Genomic DNA, 23832 nt, shown 5'->3' with positions numbered 1-23832 from the left:
TCTCACCTAACAATCAGTGAAGTAAAGAAAGCTGAACTGAATGTTACCTCAATGTTTCCTGGTGTGGGATGCTCTATCCTCCTTAGCAAGGCCATCACTCTCTTCTGCAACGTGGAACGCCCTGTAGAAACAAGAAGCAAACTAACACTAAAATCCTTAAGTTGGCAACACCTGCGGAATTTCTACACATTTCAAGAGGGAGAAATCAGATTCTGCTTGGTAGTACAACTCAGTACTGGCAGACCTTCAGACACATATTTAACAATGCAGCATCATTTTTACTTTCATAATATCCATTGTATCAGACATTCTCTTCATCTATCAACAGAAAAGATTCGACTACTTTGATAACTTCATGATAGTTTTTTTGTCCTTCAGTCAACTGCAGACAAAGTCGAAACATTTTATGGTCTCACTTCCTCTTGTATCTAGGTGTTTCAAGTTTTGTTAAAAAAGAAAAGCACTCTTCTTCCGTTGTTATTCCTGCAGAACAGCACAGAACACTGACTCAATGGAAAAGTTTGTAGTAGCCATTTGCTAGTGAGCTCACAAATATCTTGATGTTACAACTCTGAACGCTCATAGTTTCCATCAGATCACCAAAACATTTTTGACAAGTAGATGAGATACAGATGTGATCCACGCATCCACAGCCAGATGTTTCAGACCAGTCTTCAGCTGGCACATATGTGATTTTTAACCCTCTAAATATAAGCTGCACTGATTCCAACACTCAAAATAAAATGATGGCCCTACTCATGAGTAGTCTGGCAGCTAATAAGCTGAGACTGTGGTCTTATCTTGGTTGTTTGCTTCAGAAAAGACAGTACCATCACCTCATTATTGCAGACTAAAGAAGTTAATGGAACATCTCAGTCCAAGTCCCACAGCTCAAGCAAGCTTGCAACCCAAAAAAACAATGTAAAAGTCTATAATATCTGTAAAGTGATTTCTAAAACTGAGAAATATCTCCACTGGCATGAGTACATTGTCCCGCTGTACTATGATATTGTTCTTCCCTCTCTTCTGTAACATATAGCTTGTGTTAATGGAAGTGAATGCAGACATTTATTAATGTTATATATTAATGTCAATACATCTATATCCATCTATATATCTATCTATCTATCTGCCTAGATAGATAGATAGATAGATTATGAAAATGCAATAAAAATCACTGAAAAACAAAATACTGAACCATATGCCAGAGGCAAGGTTCAGTGCTTAATATGCTACGTTGTAGTATTCAAGGTGAGAGGCTTGACCTGTTCCCATCATGTTGCTGACAGAGGCCAGTTCACCGAAGGTGGCATAATTGGGCAGGATGGTCTGGACGGGCACCTCGTCAGCAGCACTGCGAATGTCGGCCTCCTCACAGAGGTGGCGGAAACATGACATGGCCACCAGAACCGCCTCGGTATCGGGACTCCACAGGAACATGTAGAGACACACCTCCAGCTTTGTCTGCGCCTGCCGGCAGATTGGAATACCGCCGCCCATGGTGGCAGACTCCTGGAACGGTTGAGAACCAAACATGTAGTTTACACACTGTTCCTCTTAGAGACAATTTGCCACACCAAACAGCAAACCTCCATTGACAGATTAAAAAAAAAAATCAAACATCTGCTTCTCAGGCAACAAAAGTGGCCTATACCTGTGTAACTGTCAGTGATTTACACCAACTGGTCCAAAGAGAGGCAGCATCACTTGTGCAGTTGCTGGTTTGTCATTACTTCTGTCGGATCATTTTCTGTCACTAACAAAGCAGCTCGTTGCGACAGTTAAAGAATAGGACTATACCTTGTTCTTGAGCAGAAACTTGTTCCTGCAAATGAGGATTTCCCTCAGCCATTTGAGAACTTCTGTCCCATTAACCATTTGCTGGCCAGTCAGTTTGCGGCAGATAAGGAAGAGCACCTGCGAACTGAGATGAGAAGAACTTTATTGATCCCACAGCAGGGAAATTCACTTGTCATGGCAGCTCACAAGTACAGAATAGAGTGCAAAAAGCAAAAGTGTGCAAAACAGTTTAAAAAATAAAAGAGTAGGAAATTAACAGTTTTATGTAGTGTATGTATATGTATGTATGTACTGTACAATATACTGCTATACAGGCTATATACATATCAACATAGTGGTGGAAGGTGATGATTGTGGGTAAGCATTGCACAGTTCTGAAGGGAACTAAAGAAAGTAGCAATTAGAAGTCATTGTCCTGCAAACTTCAACAATATGTTTAGAATATCCAGGGCCACGAAAACCTGCGTTTCACACCACCGTGGCATTTATTTTGGGAAACAGGGTCTATCACTGAAATACTACTAGAAAATCTCAAATTCTTCAAAAATTGCTGATCAAAATTCCTTTCTTTTCATTTTTCAGTGTTCAGATACCAATACCTGTAACAAAGCATGTTATTCTGAAAGGTAGTGTGGTACGATAAGATACTTTATTATTATTTTACTATATTAAGCCTGTCCTTGTTGACAATAAAAGTGAAGTACTGCCAACACAGAATTAGTGTACGAAAAGTGACACTTCTCACACCAAGTTTGTATTTTCCCCCATCAAAATCAAGTAGAAACCCTCCAATATTATGCTTCACTACCTGCAACGATTTCATATCAGATGCAATGACTTACTTGACATCACAGCACAACATAGAGCAGAGAGATTGATCAAGTCTAAAAAGGTTTCTGACTTAAATCCCAAGTTTTTCTTTGAACACATATTCTGTCTCTCAAATTTAATGTAATCAAAACAAATTATTGAAAAAAAAACAAAAAACAAAAAACAGGGATCTTCAGTGTCTCATGGTGTACATGGGTAACTGATGAGAAGACTGTTGAGTACCTGATGTCCCAGAACGTCTCTATGGGAACATCAGGATTCCACAGCTCTATGGTCTCAGGCTGGTGCAAAACTAACAGAGCCTGGAAATAGAAGACAGGAGAAGAGGTAGAGGTAGAGACAGAACAAGAAGAAAAGGCAAAAGAAAAACATCAAAAATGAAAGGCCTTAAATTGCTTTTTTTAGATTTCAAGTTTCAAAATTTTATCTATGCAAGATCTCAAATGCATAATGTATTTACCATACAATACATACACCATAAATTATTCACCTCAATTGCAGAAAGAAAACAGTCTTTATTTATATTAGAGACACAATGTTATTTCTAATTTTGTTTTGTTTTCTGTTCTGGAAGTAAAGTTCATAATTTGGTGAGAAGCCTCACTGGTTGCTGATCTGTCAGCATCTTAATTTGCTGTTTGTTGTGAGTCCTAACACGTTACTGGATCAATTAATCATAGGATCAATTTCCACAACTATAACTACATTCCAACAACAATCATGTCATATTGACCACTATGCAATTCAACATAAATACTACTTTTGTTTATTTCAAATATTTCTACTTGCATGCATTTCGCTATTTTTCTGATGATAAGAAAACAAACTCATGAAACCGTACCCTTGTCCTCTGCCTAGAGTTTACAATATTATGCAATTACTTGACAAGGGAATTAATGAACGACATGGGGGCTAAAACGGTTCAACAGAAAAGAATTCAAACCATTAATTTATACCAAAATGCATTTTGCAATCAAACTTTATGGTTTTTCAAAAGCTTTAACTCTGTTTGCCTGGTAACAAATTTGAGTTTGACTAATTTTTGGAACAATCATTCCCAATCAATACGGTTCTCTTGCAATGGAAACGTTCAAATACAATGACTTATCAAATATTATTTGACAAAAGATTTTACAAGACAATGTAAGTTTAGAGCCGTGTCACTGTCTCCAAATTAACCTTAAAGAAGAAAGTGATCGCAATGTGAGTCTACAGAGTAGGTTAAGAGAGGCAATGCGTTGTGTGTGTTGAGTTACAGTTGCCGCCCTGAGGTGAGGGTAACGCACTGAAGGACTATATCTTATTGCTGAAATGTTAATGCTGATTCAGATGTTTTGCATTTTATTTATAATGCTGAGGAATCCACAGTCAGCACATTAATTTAGAACTGTGAAGAAACCATTTCACTGGAACTACTTAGTCTGTGTCCATTTACAGGGATTAACTGACACCATGCAGTCAATAAGAACTGAGTAATCACCTAAAACCATAGGATAAAGTTTTTTACTAGAATAATCAGTTGAAGTTTCACATATTTACACCCTCATATCAAATATGAAGCAAATTTTTCAATGAACCTGACGCAGTCAAAATATATTTGAGACTTGAAAATATTTAATTTGAGTGGGAAAAAAAAAGCTAACCCATGTCATGGGACTTTACAGAGTATTGTATGGATAGATCCAGACAGAGCAGAAGGAAATAAGATGCATAGCTGGGGCTTCTAGAGGAATAAAACATATTCTGTTCTGTCTGGAACTGGGGGAGGAGGAAACAGAGATAACTTTTTTTAAACTTTTGGGACTAAAAATTCAGTTTATCTTCACTTGTATTTTTCAGCCTGTCTGCAGCAATGAGTCACTGTGTAGACTACTGTAGTTCGTCTCTCTTCGTCCTTCCTGACTGCAGGGGGAATGTCATTTGCTTCTTGAATGTAGAGAGGGGGCAGGGGAAAAAGAAGACATTGGAGGGAAACAACTGGAGTCTCTGGTGAGGGATGAGTTCAGACAGAGGCAACACACACCACTGAAGCTACTGCTTGCCAGCTTACTGCTAATGTACAGTAAGGCATTCAGGCTGTTTGTGGTCAATAAAAACATATGATCTTACTGTCAAACTCACGCAAGTAACACAAGGCAAAACTGTGGCTTCTGAGAACTGGAGACTATTTAAGATGGAGCAGTTCTGGAGGAAGACAGTTATCTCAGTCCCATCAAATATCAATACCCTGGACTGGGGATGCACAGCTTCAGTGGTCTCCATGAATTCATGAACACCTATAACATTTGACCACCATTTCTCCCATTTGTCCTGGGCAATGAAACTGTCCGACACAGACGGACTAGCTTACATTTTTGTAGTTAAAAACTCTGTCATAAAACTGAGAAGCATTAGTTGGTCTCTGACCTCCATGGCTTCTTGTGAGAGCTGGGTGGTGTTGGTTAGAGGGACTAACTGCACCAGGCCGGTGATGAGCTCTGCTGTGCTGCTCTGCATCTCTGGACCTTGCTTCACTGGGTTCTAACAGAACAACAACACACACACACACACACAAACAAACAACTAGAAGCACGTTCAAGTTCACAAGGGTTTTTTTGCCAATCTATTCTTAAAAAAATATAGTGTTTGGATGCAAGAAAAGGTGTCAATGCAGAAACATATAAGAAATGGATATATGGATTTTTGGCTGCTGAGTCATTCTACTGTGGCAGACTCACATGCAACATGAGTTTGGGATCAGCATGGATGAGTTTGACCAGAGCAAGAAGGAGGCACTTGTAACTTCGAGTGTCAAGTTCTGTGGCTTTCTCTTTGAATTTAAGGCTGGTGGTCATCTTCCCTTTGAATGTCAGACTCTGTGGGAGACCAACACACAACACAGATGACTCTGGTTAGATTCAGTATATAAACAATAGGTCAACCGAGAGTGTACAGATTCAAGGTGTTGATTTATACACTCTGAATGCAGTCACATGAATTTCTAAGTGTCCAGATGGATTAAGATAATATATATTCTACAGTCTTCAACAATGAATGTATCCTGCTTTAAAATAAAAAAACCCAACTACGATTAAACACAATATGAGTCTTATTTTTGTATGCCCAGTCGTCATTCCACAGTTTACAGACAGACTTCCTTGGCTGACTTTGAGCTACTGTACTTACCATAGCTATGTGTAGTTTGTTTAGGGAATATCAGCAACAGTTAAGGTGTGCTAACTTTCAGTTTAACCAAAGTAAATAAAGTGACTTATTAACTATCTGCTCATTTGACTAGTCCTGACTGTTGTTCAGCTTCATTTTAGGTCACTTTATTCCTTCATCTCAACAATAACTTTGGTAAATACAATGTCACTATTTCCGATAGAAATGATAAACAAAACCATTAAAATAAGACCTGAATTGTATTTAACCATTGTTGATCAAGTATCGATATCATAAAAAAAAAACCTTTTTTGTCCATACTATGCATTTCCAGATTAAGGACGTTTCCTTCAGTCTCAAGCTCAGACGCTGACAATGATTTGACATGTTTAAAATCGTAATGTAACTTAACATCTCACCGGTGTCATGCGTAGCGGAGCATGGGTGCCGATGCCTTGAATCACTCGGTTGAGCGTGTCAGAGAACATAAAGCGAAGCTCTCCGGCGTAGCAGTACACTGCATCAATCTTAGGCCACCAGTCCAGATGGGACTGAAAGCAAACGACACCAGACAAGAAATGATGAGGGAAGTAACGCATAAAACTATTCTATCGTCACCCATGTGTGAAGAAGCTCTGCAGACTTACATTGGTGATTATTCTGTGCAACGAGTTCACCAGGACAAAATGAAAGATGGAGGGGGAGGAGGAGGCCAAACAGACCTTCAGAACACAGAAGAAACACTAATGAGAGTTAGCTACAGCATATGCGTTCTGTTGTATGTTAAGTATGAAGACTACAAACAACAAATATCACTTCTTCTCGGTCCACCTTAAAGTGCTGGTTGTTATGAGGATTGATGCGGAAACAGGAGACGAAGCAGTCCATCATGAGCTCCACGTCAGCATTCTGGCTGCCCGTCCCCCTCCAGAAGGGTTTGGCTGGGTTGAACAGCAGCGCCTGGTGTAACAGCGAGGATCATGTGTTACTTCAAGTTATTCTGAAGCTGGAAAGATATAGTCCAGACTGAAGATATTATCCTCATAGACAGATCTTTTCTAAATTCAGCTCGAGACGTTAAATAGTGGTAAAAACTTTCAACAAAAAAAAAAGCAACAAAAAAAATTTCAACAAACAGCTTAAGTCAAGATTACAAGACACATTAGCATATCTACATCTACATACAGTACTGTGCAAAGGTTTTAGGCAGCTGTGAAAAAATTCTGTAGACTAAGAATGTTATAAAATATAAATAATAAGGTACACTTGTACAAAGTCAGGGATTTTCTAGGATTATAGTCAGGTGGAGGATCAACCAATTATAGCAATCACAGGTGCTAATGATCATCAATTTCACATGAAGCCGTGGCCTAGAGGTTGGCGAAGCGGCTTGTGATCAGAAGGTCTGGGAAGAAGGCTGGTTCGATTCCCCCACCAGACGGGCAGGAAAAATTTGAGTGTGGTGGAGTGATAATGTCCCCACCATTAGCCGGCTGATGTGCCCTTCAGCAAGGCACTTAACCCCCAATATGCTCCCCGGGTGCTTGATGCAGCCCACTGCTCTTGTGTGTTTCACTGCATGTTGCATGTGTGTGTTTCAATCAGTGATGGGTTAAATGCAGAGAAGTAATTTTCCAGCTTGGGATTAATAAAGTAACTTTAAAAAAAAAAAAGAACAAAAAAAAAACAGTCATTAACTGAAACAGACACAGCTGAGTAAAAGGCTTAAAACTGGGTGAGGAACAGTCAAACTCTGCTACCAAGGTGAGGCTGTGGAAGACACTTTCATGTCACAGGTCATGCACCATGGCAAGACTGAGCACAGCAACAAGACACCAGCAGTGCCATCAGCTCAGAACTGGCAGAAACCAGTGGGACCTAGCTACACCCATCTGACTAGTCTTCATGAAAGAGTTGCAGCCAAAAAGCCGTACCTCCGTCATGGAAACAAGGCCAAGCAACTCAACTATGCACGAAAACAAAGGAACTGGGGTGCAGAAAAATGGCAGCAGGTGCTCTGGACTGGGTCAAAATTTGAAATATTTGTCTGTAGCAGAAGGTAGTTTGTTCGCCAAAGTGCTGGGGAGCTGTACAATAATGAGTGTCTGCAGGCAACAGTGAAGCATGGTGAAGGTTCCTTGCAAGTCTGGGGCTGCATTATTGCAAATGGAGTTGGAGATTTGGTCAGGATTAATGGTGCCCTCAATGCTGAGAAATACATGCAGATACTTCTCCATAATGCAATACCATCAGGGAGGCATGACTCCAAACATACAGCCAATGTCATTACTATCTTCAGCGTAAAGAAGAACAAGGAGTCTGGGAAGTGATGGTATGGCCCACACAGAGACCCCATCTCAACATCATGGAGTCTGTCAGGGATTACGTGGAGAGACAGAAGGATTTGAGGAAGCCTACATCCACAGAAGATCTGTGGTTAGTTCTCCAAGATGTTTAGAACAAGCTTCCAGCTGAGTTCCTTGAAAAACTGTGTGCAAGTGTACCTAGAAGAACTGATGCTGTTTTGAATGCAAAGGGTGGTCACACCAAATACTGATTTGATTTTAGATTTCTCTTCTGTTCATTCACTGCATATTGTTAACAGATGAAAATAAACTATTAACACCTACATTTTTGAAAGCATTCTTAATTTACATTTTTTCACACCTGCCTAAAACTTTCGTACAGCACTGTACATATATTCTCTCTCTCTGTCTCCTTTTATATATATATACAGTATATATATAGAGAGAGATAGATACATAGATATACACACATACATATTCAAAGATGTCAAAGGCCACAATGTTTAGAAAATACTTTAAGGGATCCTACATTAATTTATTTACATGAGCACTTACATATCTTTATGTAAGTGCATGTATTCTCAACTCTGGATATCTGGCTGGCCTCAATTATACAGTACTGGTTGGACTAAACAATAAATTCTCAAGATCTACAGGTATTCTGCGCTTCTCGGACCTACTGGCAGATTGTTGCGCCGACTATATGGCCTTCAAATCATTATAAAGAAAATATTTCAGTGGAACTACTCGAGGGCTGAAATGAATGAAAATGGGATAAAAACAAATGATCTGCTTTCCCAAACATGTAACATTATCCACCAAATAGAAAACATGATAATAAAAATAAAATAAACCCCCGCTGGAGTCTCATGCACATTTCAATTTTCCCTGTTCCTCTGACAGTAACACACATTTATTATTCTTTTAATTTTGAACGTACACCTCCAAACTACATATAGAAATATATTTAAATGAAAAGCTGTGCATGGTATGTAAGAAACACAGCCATCCTCCATGTGCACAAATTTCTATTTTGGCACTTCAATCACATTCAACATTTTCTATTTCCATTGATTTGACTTTCTAACTGAAAGCTTAAAAGAAAACTTGTCAGACCTTGAGATCCATGACAATGGACTGGACGAGGAGGAAAATGGTTGAGTGATCCTCCCAGTTGATGTAGGTAGAGGCTTTACACAGTTTGACACAGGCAATGGCAGCACTCTCCATCAGCTGCTTACTGCCACCCTGGCCAGCTAATGCTTTCCGCAAGCTGTCCAAAAACAGTTTCTGCAGACACAACAAGACAGGAGAGGATGTGTGAGTTCTGGAGTCAGTCTCTGATGTGAGTGAGTGTGAGAGAGAGTGTGTGTGTGTGTGTGTTCTTTCCACCCACCTTGTTGACCTTGCTATCTTCCACAGTGTCTTTGGAGATGGTATGTGTAATCTCTGGACAGAGAACGAGGAGGATGATCTGCAGTGGCCACACAGCCGCCTTCCGTTTGGCACTCTCTGCAAAGCTGTCGACCAGGTCAAACAACTTCTCTGCAGCTTCTGAATACACACGCACAGGCACGAATCAGTGACAGCTTGCTTCTGTTGCATATACTGAAGCTTCACTAAGCTAGCAGTTCAAACTAAGAGTCTAAGTAAATACTGACACAGCACTCATTTATAATTAATAGGTTATATGCGAAGACCACCTCAAGAGGGCAGTCTCAGCTCACCTCCACTCAAGTGCAGTGGATGTTTGTACTTAAAATACAATCAAACCTACCACCTGAAAACTGGCTGCAGCATTGCCATTACGCATAGGATACGTCGGTATGGCTATCTCATCAAGTTGTCTTGATACACCATCTGAATGACATTTTATCATTAGAGCTACACTGATCAGCTGATTAATCAATCGAAAGAACCAAAGTTGTAAACTAATCTGATAATCTATAATGCGCTTCAGTCGTTTTTCAAACTTCTTAAAATCGTTTATGACAGCAATTGAAGAGTCTTTGGACTGTTGGTTGGACAAAAGCAGCAACTGAAGACTCATTTTCACATTTTTCTGACATTTTATAGACTAAAGGTGGACTAATGGTGAAACTAGTCATCATACCGTATGAACCGATCATGAAAATAATTCGTAGTTAAAGCTCTTGCCCTGTCACGTGCTTTTCAGACAACATCAACAACAAACTCTGAGTCAGCGTGTCTTCTAGTAAGATGAATCACGACAGTGTTTTTGTATTGTAGTCTAGATGCTCTCTGGCACTATATATTTTGTTTATTTAATAAACACTGATATACCAATCTCATAAACACAATGAAAACCATAAGAAATACAAGCAGCTGGTACTCTAACATGAAAAAGAAAAAACCGAAGGGAGGAAGCATTGTGTGATGAATCTCCTGAATATTTCTGACCAATGAGAGAACAGCATTTAAACTGTCAGATTAGTCCCTGAAACAGACTAAAGCAAATGCAGAAAAGGTCTGAAAAAGTTGTAAGTGAACAGTCTGATTTAGGAGGATCTAGTTGCAAAAATAATAATCATAACAATAATAACATTTCATTAGTGTATAATCACCTGAAATGAAGAATCGCTTTTTTCATTAGCTTAGAGATCCCTCACATATGCATGATGAGCAGGTCCTCTTCTACGGAGCCTGTCATGTTACATTATGTTCCTACAGTAGTCCAGAACAGACAAACTGGCTCTAGAAAGAGGTCACCATGTTGACCCCACATGTTCAGTAAAGGAAATATATATTTATGTTTGTGTGTGTGTGTGTGTGTGTGTATGGTTCTTCAATCAAAGTGAGGAATTAACATTGTTTATCTGGTATTTGCTTGATCTTATAAAGACTTATCTATGAACACCCACTAGCTGCATTTTCAGTCTAAAGGCCCTGAAGATAAATATTCTCTCAACTAGTGTTTAAAGTACTTATATTAAATTAGGAATGTTGGGCTTGGTTGACACCAGTTGCTTTGTATCTGTAGAGTTCTTACACTGTTTGGAAAAACAAATTTAATCAAACTCAAATCAAATTAAATCAAGGCCGGAAGGTGAGATTTGACAATGGATTGAATTGCTGCTCAAAGAACCAATCAAAACAATTTTGACTGAATGGTTTTAATCAATTCATACCTGCCATATCTGCCTGTGGCCGCTGGTAGAGCTTTGTGAACTCATCTGGGTAATTCTCCACCCAGTTCCAAAACGCCTGGAGAGACAGACCAGTATAATAAAGTATAGATGAACAAAGCCTACTTAAGAAAAGGCTAACTAAAATCATTTCTCTGCTAACAAATGTTAACCACTACTTAATTACTGTTGATATTTCAGCTACTTGTCAGTATAATGTATATGGAAAATTTATTGCAATTGTGCACAACCATACTAGACATGCAGTTTTCCAGGAGCCATTAAAATGTAAAGTATCGTAGCTTGGGACAGAAATGGGGCAGCAGAAGAATTACCTTCTCTAAACTGTTGATGACTGCTAACTGGGCAGGCTTCTTGAGAGCTCTAAACTTCAGTACTGTTTCTAGAAGAAAACAAACCACATTACATAAAACACAACAACAACCAAAGTTACACAGAGATCACAAGCACTTGTTAAACCACTATTTCTGGCCTTCACATGTTCACAATAAGGAATTCTACATATTGAAAATTGTTGATATGCAGAGCCTTAACCATTCTAATAGACTATAAAGTAGTAAAGTATAAAATAATATCTGAAAAGTGTGACTTGTTCTGGGCCTGATAGTGTAAACCTGTGAAGATGTTAGAAGCTAACCTTGTACTAGCCTCTTCAGCTTGGAGCAGTCCACACTGATGTACTGCATCAGCTCTATGTCATGAACATCCACATTGTCCTCAGAGCACACTGTCAGCTCCTGTAGCCTAAGACACACAAAAACACACATGAGTTCTGATGCTTTAGATGCATTCAAAGACATCATTGAATCAAACATGGTTTTCTTTCCAGCCTTGAAGTGAAAAATCACACATACTTTGAAGGTGAGTGAGTAAGACTGACACTGTCATAACTATGACTTGACACCTGTCGTGAACATGACAGACTCTTTATAACTGGTTCATAAAAGATTTCTTTGTTATGTTCCTAACAGCTGATTTCCCTAACGATTAAGTGAAAGAGTTTAACTCAGACTAATAATCTACTCTAAAACAAACAAACAAAAAAAAAACACTCAAAATTGAGCACAATTTAATCTGTAGGGCTAAATGTTGTGCAAAAAAACATGCCATTTGAAATCATTAACCACATTATTCAATAATAAGCATTAACACTAGCAACGAATGCTTGCATTTAACGATGAAGACATGACATTTCAGGGCAAGTTAAATCGATATGTAACTTGAATGTGTGCTGTAGCGGCTAAACCCAATCTTAAAGCAGCATCCCATGAAATAACAGAGTCATCTGTTATCTGTTATCACATCTGTTTCTTATCTTTGATGGAATATTTATTACTCACTGTTAATGTTCTTCAGCGTGTCACATGCATGAATCCATAACTACTGTGCATAAATCTACATACAGCCAAACATTTCACCAATACAGCAACACGGTGTTGGGTAGCATAGTGCTCAAAAACTATTTGTGCTCCTCCGTCCAGCAACACCTGTCCCCTGAGTGAAAGCTCCTTCCTACACTGTAAGTGACTGAAAGATGACACTTATGGGACAAATGTGGTGTTCTACAAACACTTATCTCTAGAAATCAGTCAAACTTGTGTTCTCTCCAAGTTTGATGTCAGCCAATAATAAGTGAAAGCTCATGTGGTTGCTTGCAGTGCATTTTTCTCTCATCTGTCTGTCTAAGATGGGCAGTACATCTCTTGGTCTGTCTGAGTCTTGTTTGCTTGCCAGCCACTTCCAAGGCTATATTCTGTGACTCTGTTTCTTAAAAAACTGAGAGTGAAATACCTCCATGTATTACCTTTGACAGACGCCAGTCAGAAATTGTATAAACTGTATCTTTCTGCTACAGACAAACTCATGCTTTCCAGCATCATCCCTGTGAGCACCAGTCAATCCAGACAATATATGAAAGTGGTGACACTCCTCATACGTGCACATAATTTTAAAACAAGACAAGGATTATGTCTGACTGGCAGTCTAGACTGCTATTATTATTATTTAGCCATATTTCTACATTGTTTATTATTATTGTTGTTATTATAATTATTATAGTCGTCGTATATATCATTACTATTATTATCTATAGTCCCAGTGCACTGTTATTATTGCGGTTGATACGCATCTCTATCTGCGTGAGACCTCTCTCTCTCTCTCAACCCGACTGGTCAAGGCAGATGGCCACCCAACTAGAGCCGGGGTCTGCTCCAAGGTTTCAGCTGTCTGAAAGGAAGTTTTTCATCGCCACAAGTCATTGTTCATGCGGGAATATTGGGCGAACAGTCTCCCGTATCTCCATTTGGCACTACAAGCCAGTCCATTTTAAGCATGTACCACACGCTGCACACACAGTGGTACAGGAAATCACGTCAGAACCGCATGCTAACAAGTGCTTCAATGTGAGTGAAGAAGACACAAAGCTTGCAATTCTTAATACATGTAAGGCCAGAGTAAATCGTGGGAGGACTACCATGAAAATGTACGGCATGACAAACCCAATCAGACAATTCAAACAACACCATCAACACAAGCTGAACGTACCCAGTTTAAAGAAGCTAACTCTCCTTTGTTTTCTTGGTATGAGCAGTGAAAAGACCAAATCAAAATTACAGAATGCAGTAGTAACACAGCTCCTTTAGGAAACAGAGCAGGATGTATGTGAATGTGAATGTGAAGGAGTAGGTGGTGAAGTAGGAGCAAGAGAGTGACTCGAGTGATGGCACGTGCAGCGAAGCAGAAGTGCATGCAAAGTTATCCACAAGTCTAGGTTGACTGTAAATTATAGTTTCTTTAAAGAAAAAGTATAAATATCTCTGTATTTTTTACTTTGTATATTTTTACTCAACCTACCTACACCTCTATTTTGCTATCCTTGTGCTGTTGTGACAATGAGAATTTCCCCATTGTGGGACTAATAAAGGTCTATCTTATCTTATCTAATCTTAAAGGGTTTTGCCTGGAAGCAGAACTTCGCTTCAGCCCAGATGGAAAATCTCCCCTGCTTCCCAAACACACTCCAGAAACTAAGCAAAGAAAAGGTTAATGAGAGGCTTCAGAAATCTCACACCCTGGTGAATTTATAAGCATACTGTAAAAATGAGGCAAGTAACTGACATTTGTTTTGTTATATAAATCTGCTGCACCTGCTTTGGTTTGGTAAAACAAAATATGTCAGATAAAGTTGGGTGTATAGTTCATTTTCAGTTAATAGTGATTTGTAGATCTTTCCAGATGCTTTAATTGAAGAGGAAAAAAGCTAAAAATTAATTTCTTTTATTATGAAAGTAAAATTTTCATTAAAGAAAAGTTGATTTTTGTTTGTATATACCAGTGCTTCTCAATTATTTTCTGTTGCGCCCCCCCAGCAAGAAGAAAACAATTCGCGCCCCCCCCCCCACTGCGACTATAAATAAAAGTAATAATAATATGTAATAATATGATGCTAACAGTGCTCGCTGGTTTACTGAAGTAGCATTCACAAAGCGGGATGATTGTTGGCAATATTCGGCACGTTTTCGCTGAAAAAACCCCAGCGGCTTATCAGCATGATTGGGATGTAATGTCTTCAAGTGGTGCCTTAATTTATTTGGCTTCATGCTGTCTGCTGCCAGCATTTTTAGACACAGTAAACACACCGGTCTTTCGTCTCCCACTGTAGTCACTGTAGTGAAGCCAAGCGCTACATATGCTTCGTCATATTTCCTCGTCTTAACTTTCGGGTGAGTTACTTTTGTCTCATTATCTTCGTCTCTCTCCGCCTTTCTTTTCATCCCTGTTAAAAATTTCTTCATGTTGTCTCTTAAGGGTTCGTTTACTGCACTTCATATCGCCTGCTCGGTGCAAAAAAAACGCTACACCATAGAGCTAATACTACCTGCGCACACTCTGACAATGAGAGCGCCACTGCCAACTACTGTGGTGGATGTGCAATTACACTTTATTCTAGTACGGCAAAAAAGGCATGTTCCCCAGGGTCACACGCGCCCCCCCTGGCATCACGCCCCACTATTTGAGAAGCACTGGTGTATATACTATCTCATATTTTAGAATCTGAAGCCAGTGAATGTTTGGCGTTTCTGTTTTTAACTAAAATAGCTGCTACTAAAATTTCTGTCAACTCAGTTCAGTCCCAGGTAAATTCAGTGTGCTACTGTTGCTCAAAAAAATAAAAATAAATAAAATACCTGGTGGAGATGCGGCTGAAGACAGCATTGAAGTTGTTGCAGCTCAGAGAGAAGAGGACGGCTGATGCTGAGGCCCGGAGCTCAGCAGCGTGCTGGTGGCCCTCGCGGTACGTATGGATGAAGTGGCAAATCTCTGGCAGCAACTGCTTGACCAGCATGGCCTCATCCAGACGCAAGCAATCCTTGGATTGCTGAGGAAGGAGAAAAAAGAAGATGAAGACAGTCAGGCAAAAGGCCTTAGTCTGTTTCACTGATTTGATCCTCCGTGTTAAAACTGAGGCGAGACCATGAACCAAGTGAAAACATGACTACAGATTTGTTAGTCTGTGGTCTATTACTTACTGTACTGGAAATAGAGATTGGTTTTGTAAACAAAGGGTGCAACATTGAGCAGTGGTATTCATTTCTGTCTGCTGTGTTCATACACTCAGCTCTGGTGCTGAACATACTTGAAGTCTGTATAACCACTTTTGGGAATTTGCATAAAATCTGGTGATGAATAGACCAAACTAGCGAGTGAAAAAAATATTGCACACTAAAAGAGATCTTGTACTAAGACTACAGGGCAAGATTTTGATATATCAACGTGATGGCCCATGGATAGAAACTGTTTTTGAGTTTGTTTGTGCATGCTTTCAGGCTTCCATATCTCCCACCAGCGGACAGGAAAGAGAGCAGTCTATGACCGGGATGGGAGCAGTTTTTTATGTTTCTGGCTCTGTGGAGGCAGCTCGAGCTGGAGATGTCCTTTAGAGAAGGCAGAGAGCAGCCTAAAGATTCTGCCATTTTTACCAACCTCTGCAGCTTCTTTCAGTCAGCTGCCAAACAGCAAGAATATCACACCAAAATTCAGTGTGCCAGTCCACTCTATGGCAATGCGATAGAAGGATACCACGATGTTCTGCTTCAGATCGTACTTACAAAGACCTCTCAGAAAGTGTACTCACTGCTGGGTCTTCTTGGTTGCTGCAGAGGTGTTCACTGTTCAGTAGATGACTCTGAGTTTTGCACCCCCAAGAACTTAAAAGTGGAGACTCTCTCTACCCCTGTCCCCATTAATGTAAAGGGATGCGGACTGTGCTCTGTGTCTCCTAAGGTCTATGATTAGTTCCTTAGTGTTGTTGGTGTTGAGGGACAGGTTGTTTGCAGACAGCTTCAGGATCTCTCCTCTCATCTCCTCTATGAATGAGTCCAATCATAGTGATGTCATCTGCAGACTTGACAATGGTGTTTGAAGGGTGGAGAGGGGTGCAGTCATGTCGCCTTGAATTGGCATCTCGCTGCAGTATGGACACTATTTATAGCAGATAGTGATCTTGTCTGGGAGCTCCTCACCGACCGTCCATGCCTTCCCTGGGGGAAGTGAAGCATCTCCATTGCAGCTGCCCATGGCCACTTCCGCTGCACAGGGACGCACATGGGCAGATTTTTCACTCCCGCCCAGAGCAGCTCGGCCTGCGAGTGGTTTCATTTGAGGTTAGAGAAGCGGCTTGTGATCGGAGGGTCACCGGTTCAATTCCCCCACCACGGGCAGGAAAAAATTGGTTGTGGTGGAGTGATTAATGCGAAAATGCCCCCCCTCCATTAGCTGGCTGATGTGCCCTTGAGCAAGGCACTTAACCCCCCAATATGCTCCCCGGGCGCTTGATGCTGCCCACTGCTCCTGTGTGTGTTTCACTGCATGTAATTTGCCGGGCGTTGCATGTGTGTGTTCAACTAAGGATGGGTCAAATGCAGAAGACGAATTCAGTGTGTGTATTTAAAAATATATATAAGCTGATTCTTCTTCTTAAAAAGGTCCATGGAGACGGCTGCCGGCTCATCAAACAGCCTTTTGAGCCACTAGAGGGCATAGATTTGAGAACACCTCTTAAGGTGACTTCTTAAGGTACTCCAACATGGCCCTCCAGGTCCCAGTTGGCTTGTGGGCACATTCTACCACCTCTTGGGCTATGTTTAGGAAGATGTCCATCCAGGATATCTGTGCTGCAGCTAGCTGGACATCACCTCCCACATTTGCAAGGTTTTATAAGTTGGATGTCACATTCTCAAGACTAGTTCATGTTGTCCTGAGTCCTGGCTCCTCAGTGGACTTGCCTCATCCTCACACTTCCATGTGAGGAGGGCTGGTGGTCAGTCTTCAGGATGAGCTTGCCTGGCAATAAGAAGTCTCAATATCCTATAATAAGACATCGAAATGAATGCTATCAAAGAGAATTTTAGGTTACTTCCCTAACCCCAGTTCTCAGAGTAGCATGAGTGAGATGTCTCACCAGACTACTATCCCATAGTGAGACATCTCACTCATGCTACTCAGAGAACTGGAGTTACAGAAGGAACATAAAAGTATCTGGTTTCCATTCGACTGAACACTAATGAAAAAAAAAAAACCATACAGGAAGCTGACAGCAGTTCCCATTGGTTGCTCGGCTCCCATCAAATGCCTGCAAATTTAATCGGGCCCTGCTGGTTTATCAAGGAACCTCCCAGACATGATGAGAGCGTGACTAATGGAGCATAATGACATTAACAGAGATTTGTTCCTTGATGAGCTTGAACACAGCAGCAGAGATACTGAATCATTTCTGACTTTGAGTTTTTGCAATGCACAAGGATGGGATGTGACAACCTACTCCCAACACAACGGTTGCCATGAATTTGTCAATGAGTGGTCTTCAAAGAGACAAGAGATAAATATCTTTTTTTTTTTAAGATTTTTTTTTCTGTTTGGTTTTCCCCAAATCAGGACAGCAGGGTGTTCAGAACAGAAGACTCACCCCAGCTAGGCACTTCTCTAGTGTGTCCAGGATGATAAGCTGGGAGAGGTAGAGGTTCTTCTCAGAAGCTTCTCCAAATATGCGCTGTGAAGACAACCACAGTCAAAACATCCACTCAGCATTGAGTTTGAGTTTGGTGTTGACATACCTACCATTTCAGTGTCATATTACTGATTAAAGATCACGTGCACTTCAATTAACTGTCAAGTCAGTTGTTTCCTGACATGGATTCCTGCTTTCTCATTGAAAATATAACAATTTATCAGCAGCTTTAACTTAACTGGGAGTGCCAACAATTAATTTCATTCTCAAAATTGCTGATTATTTTCACATAAATAAAGCAATCATATATCAATAAAATGTCAAAAAATTGTGATATATCACATTCTGTCAGAGCCTATAGTGACATAGTCCGAATTCTTCTTTGTCCAACCAATAGTCTTAAAGCCAAAGATTCTGCAATTGTTATCATAAATGATTTTAAAGTTGAATTAACAAAGCAGCAAATCCTTGCATTTAAGAAGCAGGAAAAGAAAAGCTCGACATTTTTGCTTGAAGAATGACTGAAATTCAAATGGATTTTCAAAATAGTATGGGGGCAGCTGTGGCCTAGAGGTTGGAGAAGCGGCTTGTGATCGGTCGCTGGTTCCATTCCCCCACCTGACGGGAAGGAAAAATTTGGGTGTGGTGGAGTGATTAATGCAAAAAAATTCTTCTTCTTCAACTGATTTTCTTTTGATTTTGGATTGCCAGACCCCTAGAATAACAATCTCAAACCTAACCCCTACTTGAGTACAGTCACTGTTCTGTGCTCCTGTCATAATCCACCTGCTGACTATTTGAACTGTTACTTTACTTACTTGCACTACTTCACACATGTACTATCTCACAGAACCACATGGTCATACTGCCACCTAACACATCTTTTGTTAATTTGTATATCTTGTAAATTCTATATAAGTAAATTTATAGCCTTAATTTAGTTTAGTTTACTTTTACTTACTGACTACTTTTTCTTTGCTTCTATTATTATATTATTATATGTTAATCATTTTTATGTTTTATGTATGCACCAATCACTAAGACAAATTCCTAGTAATGTGAACCTCTTCACTTACATGGCAATAAACACGATTCTGATTCTGATTCTAAAATGGGTGGGAAAAAAAGTACTTTTAGTAGACGTAACTTTGTCGGTGAGAGTTACTCCAGGGGATCACGCTGTATTCATTATGGCAGTGTCATGGCTGTCAGCTGAAGCTGGACCAATTCCGAAACTTAAAATAAGCCTTATCACTTAGTTTAGCAAGGGGCCCGGTGTTATGATGTATGCAACTTATCTGTTTTGATTTTCACACTCATTTTGTGTTTCAACACGTGTATAGCACCACAAATGCCTTTGAGGAGAAACTGTGCAAAGTGTATATCAGCAGTCTATACGGTACTACTAGAGGTAGGAGGGTATTGCTTCATTGCCAGTATGAAGGGGATGAATGATTACACAAACCTACCTCTTTCAACAGCGACAAAATGACAGAATCTGTCCAATGCCCCAATGCCCTCAGATCATACAGAAGAGGAAGATTCCAACTCACCATGTTGTTGACATTTTTGAGGATGGTGGTGAGGCCACTGATGACCAGGGAGAACTTATACTTGGAGATGTTGATCAGACATTCCTTGTTGTGCTCTGTGCTGACTTTGGTGTGGGTGTTCTGGTGTCCGACCTTAATGGGAAGCTAAGAGAGGACAATCAAGTCAACATACTGTTGAGCTCATGGAATTACAAAGCTGTGAAGTCAACTCAACCTTACAGAATAGTATACTGTGTTTGAGTTCAGTGTCAGCATTGTTACTTTTATTATGCTGCACTCATCCCATGTTGTAGCATCCATTTTCAAATCATACTGAATTAGGGATGTTTGTAGCAACTAATGTCCCTGAGAGGAGTCAGAATTGAGCACAATTTAATATGTGAGGTTAAATGACAAGAAAAAAAAAAAAGTCACATTCTTCAATAACATCTTAGACAAAACACAACACCAGCATTGTTAACATTACTAAAGGATGCGTGACTTTTGCTAAAGCCACATTTGACTATGACGACCTGGTGCTTCAGTGCAATTTATGTCAGAATGTAATTTAAATGTGTACAGTAGCAGCTAAGCATAAACTTAAAGACACTGAAAGTCTGGCAAAGTCTATAATTGACTGCTCCCCTTAGCACTGCTTAACAGAGTTCAGTAAAAGAGTCCAATTTCTACTTCTTGCCTGTCTATTTACTGCTCACCTTCAACATGTTACATACAGGTATCCATAACCATTGTCCATAAATCCACATACAGCCAACATTTCACCAGTACAAAAACAATGTAGCACTCAAGAAACTATTTGTGCTCCTCCATTCAGCATTAAAACCACCTGCTTGATATCATGTAGGTGCCCTTGTGCTGCCAAAATGGCTCTGACCTGTCAGTGGAAGGGATTCAGGACCTCTAGGTGTATTTTCAATTTCTGTATGTGTGTGAAAGGACATCCACATGATTACCAGAATCCAAGATTTCCCCACAGAATACTGCATTGCAAACAGATTAATGGTATTCACCTGTCAGTTAATGTTGTGACTGATCAGTGTACATTGCAAGTGACTCAAAGAACAATGGTGTTATTGAAATGACAAGTCAACTTATCACACACATTCCTTTTCATCTCATCTATTCACGTATCCCTTCAAGTCTATGTTGTTTCTTTTTTCTTATGTCTTGAATGTCAAATTTGCCTGTGTGAGTGACGTTAAGCCTGACCTCTCAAAAATATCTCATATTTTATTTCATTTATTAACTGCTCATAAACTCTCTTCACTGTTATGCACAGCGGCAACAATTTTGTAAGACAATGACACTTTTTCCATCAAGGACGCAATCATCACATAGCTGATCAAAATGCCAAGCGAAGATATCTTCAAGCATTATGGTCTGCTAAGCATTATCAGGCACAGAACAAAATTTTTATTATTATTTTATTTTTTTGATTAATCATTTGTCAGTTTTGTTTGACCTGTTGGAAAATGTTGATAACTACAGGATGTGAAAATAAATAAAACATATTAGTTATTATTTTGTGATGACAAAACAGTAAATCTAAAACTCAAAACTAATCTGCTTCACTTTCACCAATAATTAATAGTATCAGGCCTAAAATTTGGATTCCTATTTCAAATCTCTATGTATCCCCATGGTTCTATCACGAGGTCATAATACATAACATAAAACAGACCATGTCCCTGTTTGAACCAGTGCATCCATCTATTTTCCATACCGCTTTATCCATCAGGGTCAGTGCTAACCACTGCACCATTACATATAGATACAGGCAAAAAACTTGACACTGCTGCTCACCTATGATCCAAATGCTCAATATTTTTCCGAGCACGGTTTTCAGAACTGACATACGTATTGTCCATAAGTGGAATGGAGGTCAGCACAGATTCTGTCACAGGTATAGGATTGTCAAAAAGGTATTTCTGATACAGCAATGATACAGCAGCCCTGGATGGCATTACATAGGCATCCAGATTCACCATACGAAATCTGGGAGTTATTTTTGACCCTTCAACTCACACATAGCTCAAATTTCAAGGACTGCAAAAATTAGGTACATCCTGTCCCAGAAAGATGCAGAAAAACTAGTCTATGCATTTATTACCTCCACCCAGGACTATCACAACTCCCTGTTATCAGGCTGCTCCAAGAACTCGCCAACTAATCCAGAATGTTGCTGCACAAAAACTTATATTACAGGTCATATTTCTACTGCTCGATGCTGCTATAGTCTTCTCCTCTAACTCTCCTCGGCACGTTCTCGTCCCCGTCCACCACGCAGATGGCCACCCACATAGAGCCGGGGTCTGCTCCAAGGTTTCTGCATTCTGAAAGGAAGTTTTTCCTCACCACTGTCGCCACATGCTTGCTCATGGGGGTTTTGCTGGGTCTCTCTGTGCTAAAAACTAAATTGTGATTTGGTGCTATATAAATAAATTGAACTGAACTGACCATTGCACTTTGCTTGGCACACTTCTGACTGGATCTCCAATTCTGTTTGCAATTGCACTTATTCATAAAAACATAAGACAGCCATTTAAAAGGGGAAAAAAGGAACATTGTGCACACATTTTATACCCTCACTAGTCAGCACCAGAAACAGTAATCAGCTATTAGTGTACAGTGCCCATAAAAAGTAATCATCGCCGTGGATTTTTTTCTCCATTTTAGTGCTTTTATAAACGGAATCTTAATCTTAATTTATATAATTTGGCTTTTTAGACAAAAATTTACCAAAAAAAAAAAAAAAACCACTTTATTGTCAAATTGAAAGTAAATTTCTACAAATTAATGTCAATTAACTAAAATTATATGATATAAAATGAGTGACACCCTTCAAGTCAATATTTATTAAATGCACCTTTGGCCACAATCACAGCAGCGTGGAAATGCCTCAGTCAGGCTTGCATATCTGAACACTACAATTACACCACTACTTCATCCTTCTTTGTAAAACTGCTAAAGCTGTCACACAGGTTGCACAGGGATTGGGTGTGAACATTCCCCTTGTTGTCTTTAAACATTTCTGTCTGCTTTCGCTGTGTGCCTTGGATCGTAGTTCTCTTGCAGACAGAATCAGATCATCTTCCACGTTCTCCCTATATTTTGCTGCGTTCATTTTACCTTCTCTCTTTACAATTTTTCCAGGTCCCGCTGCTGAGAAGCATCCCCACAGCATGATGCTGTCATCACCACGCAGGCAGTGCATTTGTGGTGATGTGCAGTGCTTGGCATCCCCAAAAAACAGCATCTAGTCTGATGGCCGAAAAGATTAGGTCTTATCACAACAAAGAAACCTCTTCCTCTTGACCTTAGAGTCTCTCACATGCCATTGGCCGAACTCTAGTCAAGATTTAATATCAGCTTTCTTCAAGGGTGGCTTTCTCTCATACAGTTTTGACTGGTGAAGAACCAAGCAACAGCTGTATGCAGAATCTCTCCCATCTCAGCTGCTGAAGCTTTTACTTCTGTCAGAGTAGTCATAGGTGTCTTGGTGGCCTCCCTCACTAGAGTCCTTCTTGCACAGTCACTCAGTGTGTGAGGTTGACACAAGTGCCATCTTCCTTCCATTTCTTAACAATGGATTTAACTGTACTCCAGGGGATGTTCATTGACTTGGCAATTATTTTTTGCATCCATTCCCTGACTTATACTTTTTAAATAACCTTTTCACTGAGTTGCTTGGAGTGTTTTTTTGTCTTCATGGTACAAAAGCAGCCACGAATACTGATTACCCAATGAACGGACCTTCCAGGCAAAGGTGTCTCTATACTACAATCACTTGAGATACCTTCACTGCACTCAAGTGATCGCCATTTCAGTTGTAAGACTACCAGTATCATATGGCTGCACAGGTAGTATTTATCACTGAAGGGACAGGTGTTGCTGAAAAGAGGAGCACAAATAGTTTTTTGAGCACTACACTGGGTGAAAGCTGCGTTTTTGTACTGGTGTATGGAGACTTATGGACAATGGTTATGGATTCTTGCGTGTAACAGGTTGAAGAACATGAACAGCGA

At 39.9% G+C, this 23832-nt stretch overlaps 1 protein-coding gene across 3 annotated transcripts in view; it reads right to left on the bottom strand.

Moving 5' to 3' along the window:
- The window catches only part of nf1a (neurofibromin 1a), a 109308-nt gene that overhangs the window by 82133 nt on the left and 3343 nt on the right, over positions 1–23832 (bottom strand). For all 3 annotated transcript variants that reach the window (XM_046388066.1, XM_046388068.1, XM_046388067.1), the window contains exons 2-18: positions 19808–19951; positions 18213–18296; positions 15436–15626; positions 11886–11992; positions 11563–11630; positions 11231–11306; positions 9478–9635; positions 9198–9371; positions 6607–6735; positions 6423–6497; positions 6195–6326; positions 5349–5486; positions 5038–5151; positions 2854–2933; positions 1801–1924; positions 1266–1512; positions 48–121 (exon numbers count right to left, since the gene is read on the bottom strand). In XM_046388066.1, coding sequence (XP_046244022.1) covers positions 48–121; positions 1266–1512; positions 1801–1924; positions 2854–2933; positions 5038–5151; positions 5349–5486; positions 6195–6326; positions 6423–6497; positions 6607–6735; positions 9198–9371; positions 9478–9635; positions 11231–11306; positions 11563–11630; positions 11886–11992; positions 15436–15626; positions 18213–18296; positions 19808–19951 — 2115 coding nt within the window. The remainder of the gene's footprint in view (positions 1–47; positions 122–1265; positions 1513–1800; positions 1925–2853; positions 2934–5037; positions 5152–5348; positions 5487–6194; positions 6327–6422; positions 6498–6606; positions 6736–9197; positions 9372–9477; positions 9636–11230; positions 11307–11562; positions 11631–11885; positions 11993–15435; positions 15627–18212; positions 18297–19807; positions 19952–23832) is intronic.

The sequence above is a fragment of the Scatophagus argus genome, chromosome 5 (assembly GCF_020382885.2).
Source record: "Scatophagus argus isolate fScaArg1 chromosome 5, fScaArg1.pri, whole genome shotgun sequence".
NCBI classification, from domain to species: Eukaryota; Metazoa; Chordata; class Actinopteri; family Scatophagidae; genus Scatophagus; species Scatophagus argus.
The sequence above is the reverse complement of the archived record's forward strand: the minus strand, read 5'-3'. Positions and strand labels throughout refer to the sequence as shown.